This window comes from Elgaria multicarinata, chromosome 5 (assembly GCF_023053635.1).
Source record: "Elgaria multicarinata webbii isolate HBS135686 ecotype San Diego chromosome 5, rElgMul1.1.pri, whole genome shotgun sequence".
Lineage (NCBI taxonomy): Eukaryota > Metazoa > Chordata > Lepidosauria > Squamata > Anguidae > Elgaria > Elgaria multicarinata.
In genome coordinates, this window is record NC_086175.1 from 109389494 (window position 1) to 109410726 (window position 21233).

The following is a 21233-nucleotide window of genomic DNA, read 5'->3' on the forward strand; positions in this document are numbered from 1 at the left end:
AGTATTGATGAAAATCAGTGTTAGTGTTCAAGGTATCAGAAGGTTTTTTTTAATCCCCAGTGGTCTCCTGTATGTCACATTTAGATTCATGCTTCATGTAGTACTTACTACAGTATCATCTTGCAAACTAAAGTACCTGTACTAATTACTAATTCTATTGAAAATTTGAAAAGCAGTGCTATAATTTGATTTCAGTTCTTGTATGCTACCTATATTGCATACCATTTTTAGAATCTACATTCCAAATATTATGGGGATTGCATAACAGTGCCCTAAATCTTGGCACTAAGAGTGGGGAGACACTGAGAACTGGAATAAATGGAACCTTTCTTGCTATGTCTGGCATAGCCTTGAGGACTATTAGTTACACAAGAACTAAATGGCTATGGCCTGGCTTGAAGTAGAAAAACAGTTCAATTGTGCCACCTTGTGGCTTGTTTTTCTTATTTATTTTTTACTGTGTCATGGTGTGTGTTCATAGAATCATAGAATAGTAGAGTTGGAAGGGGCCTATAAGGCCATCGAGTCCAACCCCTTGCTCAATGCAGGAATCCACCCTAAAGCATACATGCTCTTAGTTCTTGTCATCTTATTCTGGGAATTCATAAATAATGTCATTCACTATAGTGCTTATATTGATATTAATAAAATTTCAGATGGAATATAAATTGTTGTATTTGGATGTGGGTGTATATACCTGGAGTTTACAGACTGGGTTCAGACAACACGATAATCCACCTAAGGCTAAATAAGCCATGATGGGTTATTTAACTCATTGTGGGTTGTCGTGTTGTCTATCAGGAATTTTTAATTCTATGATGGCTTATTTGCTCAAAATAACCCACTCTGATAACCATTGATCTGGAGTAGGGGTTATTTAATCCATTGTGGACTATCATGTTGTCTGACGGTCATCATGGGTTATTGTGGTCGCCTACAGAATTGTGTGGCATGAGTGATTCAGACTGCTGCCACACTGCTCTTTGTGGGCTTTCTCTTTGTAATGGAAACAGCTTACATTGACTATTTCAGTAGTGTCTATGGGGGGAAATGTGCAATTGGGAACACGATAAAAAAAAGATTGACAAATATTTCAAAATGCTGCTGGAATCCAAAACAACCCCAATAGCATAGGAGGGTTTTAATTATCAATTTCTATGGTTGAGTTAAACAACTGCTTAAATTTAAGCTTTTTGTTAACTGTTCCAGATATATGGGGGAGAGGGTACTGTATTTTAAGATTTGTAAGATATTCTGAGAGCTTCAGCTGAAGAGCAGCTAATAAAACTAGAATGGGCAATACCAGGAGGCTCCAAAAAGTGATCAAAGTGATGGCTTTCAATATGTCCTATTGTGTCTGTCTAAATGAACAGAGGAATTGAAAAACTTTCTTTTTACACAGCTTTAAAACTTCCTTTTGGCAAGACGACAGTGATGCATTTGGTGGCTAGAGAGACATTGCCAGAGCCAAACTCTCAAGGTAGGGTAAACAGTAACAACCTTCTAACTTGGACTTGATGTGGGTACACCTTCAGAGTATTTGTGGTTTGGTTGCATATGCTTAGGAAGAAAGCAAATAGTCATGACTTATAAATATGCTACATTGGAGATAAATCTAGATGTTTCTGGGTGCGTGTTTCAAAATTATTTTTCGAAGTGCTGAATTTAAATTCACAATTGGAAATGGATTTAAGACATTTGTACTGCACTTTTCCCCTTCCAAAAAAGTAATCACTCAGAGCAGATTGCAAAATATCCAAAGCAAAAACCCGTTAGCAAAAACATTGTCAACAAAATAAAAGCAGTAGTGAGAGCAAAAACACAAAAGAACCCAACTAATAAATGAAATTAACTTGCCATTTTAATGATGTATAACCAAAACTTGAAGTGCTGTTCAGATTTATTCTGCTCCATTTTATCTCCACTTCCCTTCACACACATATGTAGACACACACAGTTCACAATATTTTGTATTAATTGTCTTAAAAAAAAATTCTCTATTGTTCTACAGGTCAGAGAAACCGTGAAAAAACTGGAGAGAGCAATTGCTGCGTGATCCTGTAAAAGCTCTGCTGTATCTGCTACTTGTGATGTAGAATAGTTTTTGTCTTTCATGCCGCTGGACTAGAGGAGACCAACATCGTTTCAAACACCCTTCGGAAGAGCCTATCTGTGAATCCATTGAACTGAAATATTACATGAACACTGTCACTTTTTTTTCTGTCGAACAAGGAACACTTTTTTATTTCTCCTTTTTAGGTTGTTGAACAAGCTTATTAATACATCTCCAATACATTCTGACTCCAAGAAAAGGTTAACTATTCTCTTCAACAGGAATCATTTTGCTGCCATATAATCATCCTTAACCTGAACTTTAACCAATCAAGATTTCTAGATGCAATTTGCACTAAAAATGGTTGACAATATATAGACCTCATCAACAAAAAACTCTTTTAAGTATTTCAAAAACAGAGAAATGAATCAGCACTGGAAAACACTATCAGCAGTCTTTTTTCCTTAAAAAATGGCCAACCTGAAAGCGGAAAAATAACTACTAAGTAAATTCTACCTAAGTCAGCCTTGGTGGCCAAACTGGCACAAAATACTAACTAAAATTGTCTGACAATAGACATATATATATCTATATATATTTTCACTGCAACAAACTATGTGCCTGTAATTTTAAAGCACTCTGCAGAGGGCTGTTGAAACTGATTTTTTTTTCCATTGACATGCACTCTTCTCTCATACATTAGTCGAGTGCTTGTTCAGACAGCACAAATAAGTGCAGAGAGTGCATTTCCTAGCCTTAATATGGGAGGGGTAATTTCCTGTAGTTCATAGGCTTTTATTAATGTGCATAAATATTAGAAGACCTCATTTACTAATCAATTTTATGTCTTTGAATATCAACAATTGATGTTTTTCAATCATTCTTATACATCTGTACCTTAGTGTCCAGTGTCATGCATACTCATTAGTGACTTCAAAGGAATAATTAAAAGAAAAAGGCGAAAAAAGTAGAAAACCTCTGCCATATGATGAGTTTTTGTTTGTTTTATGTTAGCTGCATTTGGTATTAGTGCTTGCAATTGTATTGGAAATCAAAAGCTGGTTTTTAAAAGCATACATAGTTACATGCAATGCCATTCTTTTACTTTATATAATTTAAAAAAATTATATTCTAAAAATTTTTTTGCACAGCACTAAAGCATGAGTTAGTTTCATCTAAATCTGTAAAAAAATATAAAAGATTTTATATTTTTTTCCACTAGGGAGAAATTCTTCCTAGTTGAAATTACAAATGTGTAGAATATATTTAATAAAAATCTTATAAAAACATGACTATAGAACTTAAATATAGATTGGCGTGTAGAATAATACAACAATAATCCATATAAATAGCTCTAGGCTTTAAAAATGCAGGTTGACATTGTGTTCTGTACTTGAGTCCATGGCCCTTACAAATGTTCCGTGTTTTTTGAATGATCAACTTCATTTAAATGTAATCAGGTTATTTTATTCAATGTTCTTGCTTTGACAAAATGCTTTATATGCAGTAGGCCTACAAAGATATTGTTCATAATGATCAAAATTAAATTTGTATAGAGCAAAGTTTTAAAACAAAATTGTAAATAGCACTAAACATTTTCTTTCTGCAACCTGTACTGATAGATTCTTCTGTAAACTAAATAAAAGAAGAATATTGTAGTGCACTTCGTTGTGATTTGAGGGCTTGACCTGACCTGTATCTGGCATCCATATTTTCAGTCTCTGGCTGAGATCCAAGGAATGACTTGAGGCAAACATGGTAAGATTGTAACTCCCACCCACTGACCCACGCAAACACTTTCTGAACAGCAGACCTCCCAGCTGTATCATGAACTTGTGGCAATAAGTAGCTGCTGTTTAGGGAACACAAACCCAAATCTCCCTTGGGCATGTGAACCTAAATGTGTGGTTCTCTGGAACTTAACCTTGTAATACAAAAGTGCTCGGTCTCTATGATTTGGGATGTGGGGTGGAGAGATGTTTTATCTTTTTTTACTTTACATCAAGGATTGGGTGTAGCTTAAGGTGGTATTAGAGACGTGTACATTTCTTGAGAGCATCTTGATGCAGCTTGTGGATTATTTTGTGCACTCTTCAGAAAGTAAATTCCAGCTTTCCCTATTGTAGATAGAGCCTGGAGTTATGAGAGCAGCACTTCTAAAACATCTTAAGCAAGTCAATAAATTAATCACATGTTTTGAGAGAGCTTGAAAGAGAATTCCTCCTGTTTAAAAAGTTCAGCAGTATCTGCTGTTTATGGATGCTGAATGAAAACCATACAGATGAGCAGACTTAGGGATCATCTACACCAAGCAGGATATTCCACTATGAAAGTGGTATATAAAAGGCAGGAGCCACACTACTGCTTTATAGCACTATTGAAGTGCACTGACAACTGCTGGGGCCCATGATACATCCAAACCAAGCAGTATATAACACTATGAAAGTGGTATGAAAGCGGTATATGGTATGTGTCAATGGGCCCCAACAGTTGTCAGTGCACTTCAATACCATTATTGAGCAGTAGTGTTGCTCCTGCCTTTTATATACCACTTTCACACCACTTTCATAGCAGAATATCCTGCTTGGTGTAGATGAGTCCTTATTGATGCACAGTTCACCTGATAACAAGATCTCAGGGTGGTTTGACAACTATTAATCACAAGACTCACTTGCAGCCTGTTCTCCCCTATCCCTAGACACCAAAAGCCCATTCACTCCTTCCAGAAGGTACCTAATCTCTTGGGGAAGGCAATGCCAGAGTTGAGTGGTATCCATCGTGTATGTCTCCCTGGATGCTTGGCACACAGATGCTAAGCTTAAGAGGATATTTGTGGTTGATATAAAAGGGTGTGGTGAAATATAGGGCTGGAGGCAGTCTCTTGGATATATTTGACCTCAGCTGTGAAGGTTTTTGTAGGTCGTCTACCTTGAATTGAACTCAAAAAGCTAGAAGGAGATATTGCGGAAGGATTTAACTGGCTAGCTAATATTGATTTTTTTAAAAAATTCCACTGGAATTCTAGTGAAACTGTGTGCATGGTATAAATGTTACAATAACCACTTTAGCATTTAGTAATTTAGCAGTACATATAAAAGCACATGTGTTAGGGTACACTAGATGCCCAGCATACCTCCTTGTAACCAACCCCCGGTCTCCAAGTGTGCCACACATGTGTTGATAAAGACTTCGGGCATTTCTACATGAGGCTTTTATTGCATACTCATGATTAATCACTCATGAAAGTTTGCTGGTCCTTTATGCAACGTCAACCTCCAGGATGTCTCCCGTGCTTTCTGCCCTTTATCCCAGTTTTAAAAAATTTGGGTATAATGCTGTAGTAAATCCACTTGAATGACTGTCTGTAATTGCACACTTCTGCTATACCACAGCACCACCTAGTGGTTGTACAATGAAACATGTAGAACTTGCAGAAAAAAAGTCCCCGGGGGGGGGGGGGGAAAGCCCATGTCAGCCAGTGTAAGGAGCTGCTATTAATCTCGCAAAGAATCCGAAGCAGAAACCCTGGTAAGTTGTGGGATAAAAAGCATAGTGTGGAGAAGTCCTATAACTCTTACCTGGTACATGAGCTGGTTGCAACCCCATGCATGTGCTATGTTTTTGTAGGTTCATTTCATTTCTGGTTATACAATGCATGTGAACATATGAAACAGCCTTTTACTGAGACACTATTGGCCCACCTACTCATCTATGCTGATAAGCTGAAGCCCTCCAGAATTTCAGGTGGAGATCTATCAGATCTACCTGGAAATGCTGGGACTGAACGTGGGACCTTCTGCATGTCAGGTATATGCTCTGCCGCTGAGCTACAGTCCCAAACCCCCATTGATCCCTAGTGATCACTGAAAGAACAGTGTTGACATTTGAGATGCTGGGAAGAGAAATGGATGAAATTGCTGATGGCTTGATAAGTACCTTAAAACCTCAGAATAGCAGGAGGTGGTACTGGGTTCCCAGACGAGCTGGAACCAGGGGGAGGGATGAGCAGTCATTCCATTGGCAATGTATTTCAGCAGTAGCTAATCTTGGATAAGCTGAAGTGCACCATGAAGTGCACCTCTTCATTTGTAGTATTTGGCTGGCTATTAGGATTCAGGCAAAGCAGAGATGGAAGCCAACATGAAGCAATAAAAGATAGGCATGAGCGCTGTGTGTGTGTGTGTGCGTGTGTGTGTGTGTGTGTGTGTGTGTGTGTGTGTGTGTATATATATATATATATATATATATATATATATATATATATATATATATATATCCTGAAACAGGGCTGCTATTAACGCTGTCCAATGCCGCTAGCTAATGTGGGAGGCCCATTGAGAATTTAGGGAGGCCCATTGAGAATCTCTGTAGGGTAGCTCTGGGATGCTCTCCTTTTTACAGATGGGGAGCTGAAGCTGGCAGATGTCCACCCAGTGGCATGGTGCCTCTGATCCTGGTAGTACCATACTGTCATCATGACTGGTCGGCACTGACAGCCCTCTCCTCCATGAATGTTTCCAACCCCTTCTAAAGCCATCTAAACTAGCAGCCGTCAGCACATCTTATGCAGTGAATTTCATAGGTTAATTATGCAAGTCGTATCCCCCCCCCCCCCAGAAAAGAGCACAGTCCTACTGATGTGAGAGGCAGGTTTCTTTGCACAGTAATTTCCAGGTTGTTCTCTGTGTGTGTGTGTTTAATGGAGTACATTTTTACAAATCCGCCTTTATAAGAATAGCCAAGGAAACACAATTCGTGTACGTTCAACTGTGTACCTCGTATCCTTTCTGCCTTGTGCCTTGTTAAATTACATCATCTTGACCACCGACTGCCCTCCCATAGGACTCCTGCTGTTTTACAGCACAGAATCAATGATGCTCAGGGAATGAGTCAGTAATGTGTGCCTAATGAGGCTATTCTCTACAAGGCGCTGATTTAATTCAATCAGGTTATACACAATTGCTGCTGTATTTTAGAGGCAGCAAACCCACTGTTCTCTGCCAAAGTAGCAGGGGTGAGCCATGAGCTATCCATCATGAAACCCAATATAAGCACATAACTGAAGTGAAAGCGAACTGTCGTATTATAATCAGGAACAGTGCGACACACACACTCACCTTGACACTTTTTGAAAGTAATGGTATGAAATGGAAACTTAAATAAACAGCTCTTTGTGGCCTTCTCAGTCGCTCGGTGTACAAAATGCAAATCTAGAGGAAGAATGATCCGAACTCAGCAGGACTTGTTCCTTTGCAAACTGAAATTCCATTTTGTCAAGCCATTCTTGTGGGGTTGGGGAATGGAAAAATTGAAGTTGAAGTTTTGTGGGAAATGGAGATCTGGCCATCATGAAGTGCACCTTCATAATTTCAAGGACTGGCGGGGGTAACATTGACCATATGGGGCTTTGCTTTGATGATACTTTTGCATGTCCAGTAAGGCAGAATGTCTCTGCCTGCCTCTTGGTTGGAGAAGAAAAGTGGAAACATGTCCAGGATATTTTGAGGCTACTGCTTCCTTTTTATTTGGGGGTTACTTGCAGGTTTGAAAAATCAAGGTCCTTACTTTCTTTCTCTTTTGAGTGAATTCCATTCGTCTTGCAATTAGGATGGCATTTATTCTTTTTCAAGATCACTGAAGAAGTATGGCCTGTTTCAGGAAAACTCCAATAAATCTCTCTAACTGATTTGCCTTCTAGCACTGGATATACTTGTCATGACTTAAATTCCATTCGTCTTGCAATTAGGAAATGTTTCAGGAAGGCAAATTACCTCGCTCAAAAAGGAGGAAGTCCCTTTGGCTCTTACAGTGCCATCATATGCATGTTTACTCTGATGTAAGTTCCACTGTATTCATTAGGGTTTCCCTCTAGTAAGTGTGTTTAGGATTACAGCATTGCTCAAATTGCAGGAGGGGGCTGGAGGAGCCAAACCCAGTTGATTTTGCAAACCACCCAGACAGCTTCGGCTATGAGGTGGTATATAAATGGAATAAATCATCATCATCATCTTTAGAAGGCTATGGGGAGGCAGAATTGGTCATCATGGCTGGTGGTCTTGTAACAGGCAAGCCCAAACCAATCCAGTTAGTGCCTTGGCACCAAGGTGCTCAGACTGAGAACTAATCTACACCAGCAGGCCTTCCGGGATTCATGGGGAAGCGGGGGAGGATCTTGGGCTTTCCAGCTTCCAGGATCGTCTCCCAGGGCCCAAACACCAGTGTGTTATCCCAGAACTGAAGAGGGATGTTCCAGTGCAGCATTTTGTTTTTGTTTTTGAAAAAGAAGAGATGTTGCGCAATTGTGCAGGCACGGTCCTGCACCAAAAGTTTTTTTTAAAAAATAATAACAACAGAAAACCTCAGTGCCCAAACTCAGCTGCCCCCCACCCCGAAGGGCGTGGATCCCCCCCCACAGCCCCACTACTCGGAGGGAGGACCCAGGAGCACTCGCCACACTGCCCACGGTCTTCGGGGTTGTCCCGGAACCATGGGAAAAATTGGGTCCTGGTTATCCAGAGCTCCAACGTCAGGATGGTATGCGATGAAGAACTTTCCATGGTCAGATTTCCCCCTCTGAGGGTGGAATCTCCCTCTCCATCTTTGGAGGGGAAGATCCAATATAATCTATTGCCCTTGGGACACCCCCTGGAGGCTATACAATTGCAGCTTAAATGTAGCTGCTTTGATATTTGTCAAATAATGCATCCCTTCCATTAGGAAGATTAAAAAATATATATGGGAGGAAGAAAGGAAGAAGAGTAACTCCGATTAATGAATGTAACAATGGTACCAATGAAGCAAATGGTACCACATACACTGAGTCCTTACTCAGTCAATGAGTAGCAGGTGTACACCATTGACTCAATTTGTTAATGTTTTCTAATATTTAACCTCTTTTAATGGATGTGCCAGACCTTTGCCGCCCCCTTTCCCTATAGGAATTTCACTCCCTTTTCAGCAGCTGTTTTGAAGACCTTTCACCCCATTTTTCCCACTGAGCAGACGAAGCTAAGAGCTCCCCCCACTTTTAAAAATGAATTTAAGATAGATGGCTATTACAGCTACATGTGATTGCTAAGAAAGGGCAGCTGGCAAATGGAAGGAAACAAATTAACAGCACTTCGGAATGGTTACTTTACATCCCTACAGGTATCGATTGTGCCATTTTCAACCACTCCTCTTCCAGCTTCTTCTGTACACCTGTGTTTAAAACATGCATCTCTTTCTCAACAGATTTCCTTAATGAATTTCCAATGGAAAAAAAAAGTTATATTGAAAAGTTGGTAGCATAGGAGCTTATAGAATTGACATTGCAACACACACGCTTGCTAGCCTGGTCCAGAGGAGGGCAGACTTCAGGTTTGTGGGCTCTATTTGAGCGTGTGGGTTTTTTAAAACTAAAATCCCATCACTTGCTGCTCCCAGGATGCACTGCAACTCTACGAAGATCATGTGGTAGATAGAGAGAGGGGAGTGCCCTGCCCTCTTAGGAAATCACGCCCTAGAAATGCCAGTTTACAATGCTTCACATGGACTGCCTTTTTCGTTTGCCACACAGAGACAATTGCAGGTGTAGCTAGAACCTGTTATCTCTTGCCTCATTATTGCCATTGGTTACAATTATGCTGGATGTGTTTGTACGATCAAAGAGAAAAAGTGGTGCTTAATTATATTTGCAGCACTGAAGGCATTTTCTTTGGGAGAACGTGCTTCAATTTTACAAACCCAGAAATATGAAACTTTGGGGAGGGAGGGGAATCCTTTCCCTCAGATTCTCTCCTTCTCCTTCTCCCCCTCCCCCTCCATCATCATCATCATCATCATCATCATCATCATCATCATCATCATCATCCCTGAAGGTAGACATGCAGATGTAGACCTCATAATTCCATAGATGTTGACAAGAAGACCTCACAAGACTTCAGGTCCAGAGACACTTTGGATGCAGCACTTGGTGCCCTGTAGCACTACCTCATGTGAGATGGCAAATATACTTATTTTAACAGGGCTGGCCCAAGACATTTTTCTGCCTGGGGCACCCCTTTCCCATTCCACATACAGAAGCCAACTGACCTGGCCTTTGAATCTTGCTTCACGACCGGCTTGCGTGGTTTATTATTATTATTATTATTTATTATTATTATTATTATTATTATTATTATTATTATTATTTATTTATTTATTTATTTATTTATATAGCACCATCAATGTACATGGTGCTGTACAGATTACACAGTAAATAGCAAGACCCTCCTGCCTCTGCCTCTCAATGCTCACTGGCACAGGCAGGAATTCCTGTCACTCCTTGATGGTTCCAGCAGGCCTATCCAGTGGAATTTTAGTATGCTTTTAGGATGTTTTAACAATGTATACTATGTTATTAATCAGTATTTTATGTGTTTTGTACTTGCTGCTGTTTCCCGCCTCAGTCAAAATGGAGAGGCGGGTAAGAAATAAATTATTATTATTATTATTATTATTATTATTATTATTATTATTCAGTGGTGAGTTGTGCTGGTGAACCTGGGCCGGTGCCAGGTGGGAGGGAGCCCTCAGCCATGAGCCCCTCTGTTGGGCCTTCTCCTATGTCTGTGGGTATTCCTGGTGGGCTTACCTGTTAGGTACTGGTACACACCTTTAAAGCCCTAAAGGGTTTGTGGACCACATACCTGAAGGAGTCCGTACTCCCATATTCAGGGTGGCCCAAGATATTTTGCTGCCTGAGGTGAAGGACAAGATGGTGCCTCTTCCATTTTGTGTACAAAAGACCCGACTGGACCGATCTTTGGTGGCTCCGAGGGCAGTGGGGCAATGAATCCACTCCGGGTTTCAGTCACAACCAGCCAGAACTCTAAAAGAGCGACCCAAGGTGCAGAGGCACCCTGGATAACTCGTTTAGAGTTCTGACTTGAAACCTGGAGCAGATTCATTACCCCACTGCCCTTGGAGCCACCAGCCTCCACTGATCCAGATCCAGCTGCCTGGCATTCACCAGAGCATTGGGGAAAATGTTTTAAGGGGACTGAGGGGTAGCCATTTGTGGTGGGTCCAGTCAGCGCTGGGCCAGCTGGCCAAGGAAGACGTGGTGAGGCCAGACCTGGTGTGAATCTGAAGAACCACAGTTTTTCCATCCTGTTATAAAATGGATGCCCAAATTTAACACCCACTGTTTTCCTCCCGTGGAGCCCTTCATTCAATTCCAGGCACTTGGAGTTTCAAGAGAGTCACATAGTTCCCCTCCTAAAAAGCAAAGGACACACAATCAACCTGTCACAGAAATTGCTGTGACTCAGACTGAAGACAGACAATAGCTTTCAAGAGACTTGCGAGTCATGTGATAGAGCCATCATTCTTTGCCATGGTGTACACACATTCATTGCTTTTGATCCACCAAAATGTCTGGATTGCTACTCATCTCATTTCAGTGAAGGCTGGTGGCTCTGATTTGGGCTATGAATCCACTCTGGGGCTGTGAATCCATTCTAGGTTTTAGTCAGAACCAGTCAGAACTTTAATGGGGCTATCCAAGACGTTGAACCCATTTGGGGCATGTGTTCAGCACCTCTTGGCTGGTTCTGACTACAACCCAGAATGGATTCACAACCCCACTGAAATCAGAGCCACCAGCCTCCACTGCCTAGTTTTCACTTCTGTGTGGTTTCCAAAACCTGCAGAACTTGTTTGACCAGAGACAAGAATAGGGCAAAGGAAATGTGCGCATACCATGGGCAGTAAAAACCTCTCCTAAGCGAACAGTATTAGAGGCTATTGTGGCCTATCTAGCCTGAGTTGTGTTTTAGGGCGTTCAAATGCAGACATTTCACAAAGGATTCACTAACTAAGGCTGGATCTACACTACTGCTTTAAAACACTTTAAAGCGCTTTATAACAATTTTGACAACTGTATATGGAGTGTGTCCTGGGCCCCAACAGTTGTCAAAACTGTTATAAAGCTCTTTAAAGTGTTTTAAAGCAGTAGTGTAGATCCTGCCTAATCTTAAGAATTTAAGTGATGACCGTCCCATCATTTCCCCAAATTCTCTTCCTTCTTAATGAACATTGGTTTTAAGGTTTGAGATTTGCCAACTCTCCACCTTGCTAATGAGACACTTCATTAGCTTTTGCCTGCTAAGCTAGAACTAGCCACCTGGTGAAGGTTGCCAAAACGGTCTCCTGGGAGACTGCGGATCATTAGCTTTGTTTTGGTTCTGCTTGGGCCAACTCTGTGCTCATTTCTGCCGGTGACGGTGATGTGTGTATACAACCAATTCTTATCAGAACCACTACTCAGGAAAATGGAATGTCAACACTGTACCTGCAAATGAAGTTGATTAAGATAGGGTGACCATATGGAAAGGAGGACGGGGCCCCTGTATCAATAATAATCTATCTATATAAATAAAAATGTAAATGTTCGTTTGTTCCTAATCTAAAATCTCCGAAAGTTCTTCACCGATTGCTTTGAAATTTTGACACAACGTTGCATTCGAATACGCGCGTGTTTTTATGTAACTATATTATATATGGGGACAAAAGTGTGTCTTAGAATCGAAGAAATAGGGTATATAAAAGCCCAGAGGTCTCCTCCTAGCCACTTATGCAAATAGAAGAGAAGTCATTGTGACATCACCAACCAGTAGGCCAATCCACTGCCTCTGCCTTCTCTCCTATTTGCATAAGTGGCTTGGAGGAGGCCTCTGGGCTTTTATATACCCTGCCTAGCAGAGGGGCCAAAACCCACTAACCTCCTCACCACACCTGTGACAGGTAAAAACATTCTTTTTTTGAAAAACATCGCCATCTGTTGGACATAAAAGCAACACATGCTGGTCAGGCTGGAAGATACATAAGCAGCAATGAAGCTGTATGGCGAATTCTTTCATTTCCCATACATGAACGAAGTCCAGCTGTTGTTCACTTAGCAGTACATCTAGAAAATGGACAACGCGTTTATTTCACAGCTGCAAATGTGCAACAAATAGCCCTGAATCCACTGGCTAGAACATTAACTGCTTTCTTCACGTTATGTCAAAATGACACGTTTGCGAAAACACTGCTGTATTCGGAAATGCCTACGTATTGCACATGGAATGCGAGTAGAAAATCATTTGAACGACGCAAACGAGGAGAGCGAGTCGACGGACAACCTGGCATATTCAAAGAAACTACGATAGGCAGACTGTACACCGTGCATCCCAATCAAGATGAATGCTTCTTTCTTCGCATGCTGTTGGTAAATGTGCCCGGTCCAACGTCTTTCCAGCAATTGAGAATTGTCAACGGCGTTACACATCCCACTTTCCGCAGTGCACGTCAAGCTCTGAATTTATTGGAGAACGACCGACACTGGGTTGTATGCATTAATGACGCGTACAACACGTCACATCCAAATCAAATTCGTGCATTGTTTGCAATCATATTGACCGCCTGCTCTCCTTCATCTCCAACAGAGTTATGGGAGAAATATAAATCGCACATGGCTGAAGATATTTTCCATCGAATATGCAAGGAAAATTCAAATACGAACATGGATTTCACAGCAGAAATCTACAATGAAGCGTTGATAATGATTGAAGATTTGTGCTTAGAAATCGCGGACACAGTTCTCAATCAATTGGGAATGCCATCACCGAATCGATCTGCTCCTGCTTCATTTGATGTAGAATTGCGTCGTGAACAAAATTACAACACGGGTGATCTTTTGTCGTATGTGCAATCAAATATTCCTAAGCTAACATTTGAGCAAAATGGCATTTACGATCAAATAATGCAAACTGTCAATAACGGGGTTGGAGAAATCTTCTTCTTAGATGCGCCAGGAGGAACTGGTAAAACGTTCCTAATTAGATTGATTCTGGCAGCAATTCGATCCCAAAATGACATAGCCTTAGCTCTTGCGTCGTCCGGAATAGGTGCGCCATTGCTACCAGGTGGAAGAACTGCTCATTCCGCTTTGAAATTGCCATTGAACATGCAATTCATTGAAACTCCCACGTGCAACATTTCCAAAGCATCCGGCATGGGAAAAGTATTGCAGAAATGCAAACTTATTGTTTGGGATGAATGCACAATGGCGCAAAAAAAATCGCTCGAGGCTCTTGATCGATCATTGCAAGATTTGCGTGGAAACATCAGACCATTTGGGAACGCATTAATCTTGCTTGCAGGAGATTTCAGGCAAACATTACCTGTAATTCCTCGATCGACACCAGCGGACGAAATAAATGCTTGCCTGAAATACTCTACTTTGTGGCGACACGTAAAGACTTTAAAATTAACTACAAATATGCGTGTCCAGCTGCAAAACAATCGATCAGCTGAGATATTTTCACGTCAATTGCTGGAAATTGGGAACTGAAAGGTGCCAGTTGATCTGACCTCAGGACGAATTTCATTGCCTCATAACTTCTGCAATTTAGTCACGTCAAAAGAAGAATTCATTGAAAAAGTATTTCCCAATATTCAAACCAATTATAAGAATCACGATTGGCTGAGTGAACGAGCTATTCTTGCGGCCAATTATTATTATTATTATTATTATTATTTATTTATTTATTTATTTATATAGCACCATCAATGTACATGGTGCTGTACAGAGTAAAACAGTAAATAGCAAGACTCTGCCGCATAGGCTTACAATCTAATAAAATCATAGTAAAACAATAAGGAGGGGAAGAGAATGCAAACAGGCACAGGGTAGGGTAAGAGGCACAGGGTAGGGTAAAACTAACAGTATAAAGTCTGCACAACATCAAGTTTTAAAAGCTTTAGGAAAAAGAAAAGTTTTTAGTTGAGCTTTAAAAGCTGCGATTGAACTTGTAGTTCTCAAATGTTCTGGAAGAGCGTTCCGGGCGTAAGGGGCAGCAGAAGAAAATGGACGGAGCCGAGCAAGGGAAGTAGAGGCCCTTGGGCAGGCGAGAAACATGGCATCAGAGGAGCGAAGAGCACGAGCGGGGCAATAGTGTGAGATGAGAGAGGAGAGATAGGAAGGAGCTAGACCGTGAAAAGCTTTGAAGGTTAACAGAACAAGAACAAAGACGTCTACAAACTTAACAATATTATTCAGTCTAACATTCAAAGCTAGGCAGTCACATACAAGTCCGTCGACACTGTTGTGGAAGCAGATGAAGCGGTTAATTATCCAACAGAATTTTTGAATTCACTCGATCTGCCAGGGATGCCACCGCACGTACTGCAATTGAAAATCGGCATGCCAATTATCATGTTGCGAAATATCAACCAGCCAAAGCTTTGCAACAGCACGCGGCTTGCAGTAAAAAAATTACTGAGCAACGTCATAGAAGGAACAATCTTGACAGGACCTTTCAAAGGTGAAGATGTCCTCATTCCTCGCATTCCTATGATTCCAACGGATACGCCATTACAACTTAAGAGATTGCAATTCCCAATTCGATTGGCGGTTGCAATCACCATCAACAAAGCTCAGGGCCACTCTTTAGAACTGTGCGGTTTAGATCTAGACACAGATTGCTTCTCACATGGACAATTATATGTTGCGTGTTCTACAGTCGGCAAACCAGACAATCTCTATATCTACACAGACAATGGAACAACAAAAAATATTGTATATCCACAAGCATTGTGAAATTAAACATATTAGAAACGTGCGCTTTCTCTTTTCTTTCTTTTCCATTTAACCGGACTGAGCCACAGCAACACGTGGCCGGGTACAGCTAATAATAATAATAATAATAATAATAATAATAATAATAATAATAATAAATTTATTTATTTGTTACCCGCCTCTCCCTTCGAATCGAGGTGGGGTACAACACAAATGCAAACACCATAAAATACATATAATTGATTAAAACATTTACAACTAATACATTAGTAAAAGCAGTACGTTATTAAAAAATCATCTTAAAATTCAACTGGGTAGGCCTGCCTGAAGAGATCAGTCTTTATGGCTTTCTTAAATTCTGGAAGGCTGTTAAGTTGATGAATCTCTCCCGGCAGGCCATTCCACAGTCTGGGAGCGGCAGAAGAAAAGGTCCTCTGGGTAATAGTTGTCAGGCTTGTTTTTGTTGACTGGAGTAAATTCTTCCCAGAGGACCTGAGTGTGCGGGACGGATTGTACGTGATAAGGTGATCCCGCAGATAGCCTGGACCCAAACCATGTAGGGCTTTAAAGGTGATAACCAATACTTTATAACTGGCAGACAGTGAAGAGATTTTAAAACTGGTTTAACGGTTGTATAGAAGAGGGAATTTCAGCAGATGTCATTTGTATGCATGTATCACCTGGTGAAATTCCCTCTACATCACAACAGTTAAAGCTGCAGGAGCTCTGTCCTCTATAGCTAGAGTGACCAGATTCACCAGGTGCTGCATGCAGACAAATGACAACTGCTGAAATTCCCTTTTCTATACAACTGTTAAAGATACAGGAGCCCTGTCCTCCTTTTAATATGGTCACCCTACTTAAGACAAATGCTCAGCTCAGGTTGGAAAACCAGTTATTGCCTCCTCATGTCCTTAATATCTCATCTGATATTATTTCAAAAGATCAAATGTGGAGACCTTAGAAGACAGCAAAAAGGTGGAGGGCAGAGCAATCTTAACTTCTGGGGTGGGGGGTGGAGAAAGACAGCCCCAAGAGGGAGCATCCACCACATCCAGGAAGTGGGGGCTATGTATTTATTTAAGCTACTTCTATACTGCTTGCAATCCTAAAATTTCTAAAACGGTTTTCATAAAAACCTGGACCACACATGAAAGAGCATTCCAGAGGGTGGGTGTCGCTATTGAGAAGGCCTGCTTACGTGTTGTTACCTGATGACGCACCATTGGTCACGGAACCATTAAGGTCTCCTCGGAAAATTGCAGAGGTTGATTTTGTATATATAGGGGAAGACGGTCAGCTGTAACCTGGGTCAGATCTACACCTTGTGCCAAATTGTTACGATCCCATCATGGGAACACTATATCACTCTTGAGCATTTATACCTCGTAGGGCACACAATGACATTTGTTGTGGAACTTTGGATGATATGGAATAAAAAGCAGGAAATAACACTATGAAAGCGGTATATGGAATGTGTCATGGGGCCCAACAGTTATCGGTGCACTTCAATACAACTATAAAGCAGTAGTGTAGATTAGCCCTGGTCTTGAGTTGTTTCCTGGGGAGGCAGTCAGGGGAATGAGGATCCTTTGGCTCTGGAAGATCCAGGCCTACCCCAAAGGTTTGGATTCCCCACACACCACTGGCGGAGTGCCATCATCAGAACATCTATGCCAGTGCAGCTTTCTGCAGGTGTACTGGGGAATCTCTGGCAGTGTGCATGTTCCCTCACAGGCTGTCCTCTCTCTCTCTCTCTCTCTCTTGACAGAGGAGCACCCACGCTGCCTCCTAGGGTCCCTCAACTGGCAATAAGATTGCTCCCTGGGTTAGAAACATGTTATTATATAGGTTTGCTGTTAATGTAATAATGTATCTCGGGGCACAGAGCCTCTTTCAGCTCTGGGGTTGAATTCAATTCCAGAGGAGCTCTCGGGGAGGGGGAGGATTCCAGTGGTGGGTGGAGCCCAAAGGTAAATAGGGGCAAGCCCCAAATACCCAAAATACCAGCATGTTTTAGCTTACAGGTTTTACTGCCAGTAACTGAGCCTTAAGTTAGGATAGGCATTTTCAACCTTTTAGAATGCACAAAAGCTGAAAGACCACCAAATGAGTAGGGTGGTTGGTTGGGAGTGGGAATCACTTGGTGACATGGGGAAGGGGGCGTTGTCATCTGGGGATTCCAGAGAGCCAGATTGGGACCCCAAGCTTCAGGTTCAGCACCCCTGTTATATATGAACTATTCTATGCCCACCCCCTGCTGTCTAAGGGCCATAGGATTACTCTCTAAGTTGTTTTTCTTGGTTGTCATGTCTTCTGATAAGCAAAATGAGATTTTTCATTTCATGGAGCTCTTTGGAATGGGTAAACAAAGTTCTAAAGCACATACAACTACAACAACAACAACAACAACAACAACAATTTCTTACCCGCCACTCCATTTTGATCGAGGCAGGGAACAACAGTAAATATAAAATACATAAAACTGAATTAAGAACATAATATATGTTGTTAAAACATCCTAAAAACATCCTAAAAACATACTAAAATCCCCCTGGATAGGCCTACAAGAAAGCACTAAGGATGAATGAAATCATGAACCAAGCAGCAACTTAACAATACCATGCCTGTAACTGCTTCTTAAGATGACAGCGACATCCTCTCCAGTGAAGGCAGGGGAATTTTACCAGACACCTGGAGGGAATCTACACATTGTACTGAAGGCGCCTGCGTGCGCCTCCAGTCCGCCCTCAAAACGATGGTGTAGACGGAGAAAGAAGAGACGGAGGAAGAGGCGGAGGCGGCGGCGGCTGGGGAACTGGCACGGCGGGAGTGTGTGTGTGTCGCCTGAGCAGCCCTGAGCGAGAGCGAGGAGGACAATGGATCGCGGAATTCAAAGGAAGACAAGAGAGAGAGAAAGAGAGAGAGAAATCCCTCCCCGCGGGAAAGGCCGGGACGCAGCGCGCGCTGCTGCCGTCGCCTCTTCCTCCCCTTCGCCCTCCGCTGCCAACAACAGTTTGCCTCTCCAAGGAGCGCACGGGGGAGATCCCCAGCCACACCAAGTGGCTGCATGGAAGGGGCTGGCGGAGGAAGCAGGCTGGAGACACACGCGTGCGCGCACACACACACACACAGACACACGCGCAGACATCCGGGCCCTTTGCACATGCCTCTTCCTCCCCCCGCTCTTTGCTAGCCGGATCTACACAAAGAGTTTCGGGTGGCTCTTACCCCGGCAGCAGAAGGCCGGTGGGGAGGCGGCGGCGGCAAGGATGCGGCCGGTTCCCCAGCTGCCTCCTCCGCCTCTTCCTCCGTCTCTTCTTTCTCCGTCTACACCATCATTTTGAGGGCGGACTGGAGGCGCATGCAGGCGCCTTCAGTACGACGTGTAGATTCCCTCTAGGATTCAGTGAGAAATCGAGGGAAGCAACGGGCTGGTAAAATAATCTTACTGGCTTGGCAGAGTATTGCTCTCTACGGGATGGTGAAAGCATGCTATGACATGCTTTCTGGGTAAATGGTTTCCCAGACTTATCTTGAATTTTCCAACTTTAATGTTATGGTTGAAATTGAACTGGCGTGCAGTTCTTTATTGCACCAGGATTGGAAGGGTTGAAGCACTGGGACTTTCTGAAGAGCGTGAATGATGACATACTCTGCTCTTTTCCCCTCCTTTCCTCTGAATTTGACTGCAATCCTCACAGTAGCTGAGGGAAGATGGATTTCCCCAGGAACAACATAGTGTTGTGAGCTATCCCTGTTGCGAGGCTGAGCTTTTTGAGACGGCCATGAATGACAACTCTATCATACAACTCTCAAGTCTCCTGACAACTATTGTCTGTCTTCAGTCTGTTTCACAGCAATTTGTGAGACAGGTTGTTTGTGCGTCCTTCGCTTTTTAGGAGGAGGATTACATGACTGTCTGAAAGCTCCAAATGCTCATTTTTGTACACAAGCCTGGGATTGAGTGATGGGCTCCATGGGAGAAAAGAGTGGGCATTAAATTAGGGCATCCATTTTGTAACAGGATGGGTAAACTGTTCACATCTGCATTCACATCAGGTCTGACTGAATAAGTTGAGGTCTGTGTTCAGACAATTGTGGGTACAAAAGAAGACATTGTGGTTTCTTTCCCCACAGGCATGACCATGGGTTGCACAATTACCCGTGATGCAATGCAGTTTGCTCTGTTGCCTGAACCTGGCGCAGTGCATAGCTGGGTGGCCAGATACAAAGAGGGCAGGGCTCCTGCAGCTTTAACTGTTGTGATGAAGAGGGAATTTCACCAGGTGCTGCATGCATGCAAATGACAGCTGCTAAAATTCACTTTTCTATAGAACTATTAAAGATACAGGAGCCCTGTTGTCCTTTCCATACGGTCACCCTACCCATATGGGCAAATCCTGGAACAGAGCTAAAGGTTTGCATCTGGTATAAGTCTATATGTTTCATTCATTTCAATGGGTCTACTCAAAGTTGGCAACAAGGCAGAGGGCCTTTTCAGTGGTGGCCCCCCAATTGTGGAATGATCTCCCCGATGAGGCTCACCTGGCGCCAACATTGTATCTTTTCGGAGCCAGGTCAAGACTTTTCTCTTTTCCCAGGCATTTAACAGCATTTAACAACGCTAAATTTGTTTGCTTTTTAACGGACCCCAGAACTGTTGTTTTTAAATGGATACTGTTGTTTTTATACTGTTTATGTTTTTGACGGTTTTAAATTTTGTATACTTTTTAATGTTCACTGTTCTTAATTTTTGTAAACTACCCAGAGAGCTTCGGCTATGGGGTGGTATATAAATGTAATAAATCAAATCAAAGTAGGACTAACACTGGAGATAACACAAAGACTGAAAGGGAGAGAACTTTTCTTCATGAGACTGTTAATTGGCTGTTATAAGGCTGTTAATTTTCTGCATGTACTTTCAGTTTTGTCGCAGAATTGAGATTCAAGCACTACATGAAGAGCATTTCCTTTCCTGCTTTTCCAGTATATAACTTCTAAGTGGCACTGTGGTTTAGCAGAATAGCAAAAACACACAGGAGGAAAAAGCGCTTTCTTTTGTTTTCACAATTAAATGCTGCATTTTCCCTGCTCTAAAAGAAACTCACTGAAAGTGCTGAGGCGCAGAAGCAAAACTGGAGGGTTATAACATTGTCTAAACCCCCCATAAACACCCATGAGTAGGGCATGATAACCACATGATACATGCCTCATGTAGAAAAGCCAGGTTTGGGCTTTGTAAACTAACAGTATTTTGATATTAGAAAATAAATACTATAAACTTCTAGCAATTTCCTTCCAAAGTAACCAAGTCTGTGTAAGCGCTGGGCAAGTGACAATGTTTACTTAATTTAGGGTGCTGTCCTAAATTAGATAGATAGAAAAAAAAGGCATACAACTCCCAGCATGCCCCAGCCAGCATGGCTGTGTGGGGCATGGGGAGAGTTGTGGGCTTTTTTTCTGTCTAAACATGCTTAAGACTGCACCTTTATTGGCTTATGCTGGCATGGGCATTTGCAGGCAATCGCAAATTCATACATGAAATGGAATGAAAAACTAGTAGGCATATTCCTACAATATATATAAAAACAC

General features: G+C 42.0%; 1 protein-coding gene across 1 annotated transcript in view; it reads left to right on the forward strand.

The window, feature by feature from the left end:
• Positions 1-3711, forward strand: part of UBL3 (ubiquitin like 3) — a 46882-nt gene extending 43171 nt beyond the window's left edge. The window contains exons 4-5 of the mRNA XM_063126995.1: positions 1403-1480; positions 2012-3711. Of these exons, the coding sequence (XP_062983065.1) occupies positions 1403-1480; positions 2012-2064 (131 nt within the window). The 3' untranslated portion in view covers positions 2065-3711. The remainder of the gene's footprint in view (positions 1-1402; positions 1481-2011) is intronic.
• Positions 3712-21233: the final 17522 nt, after the last annotated feature.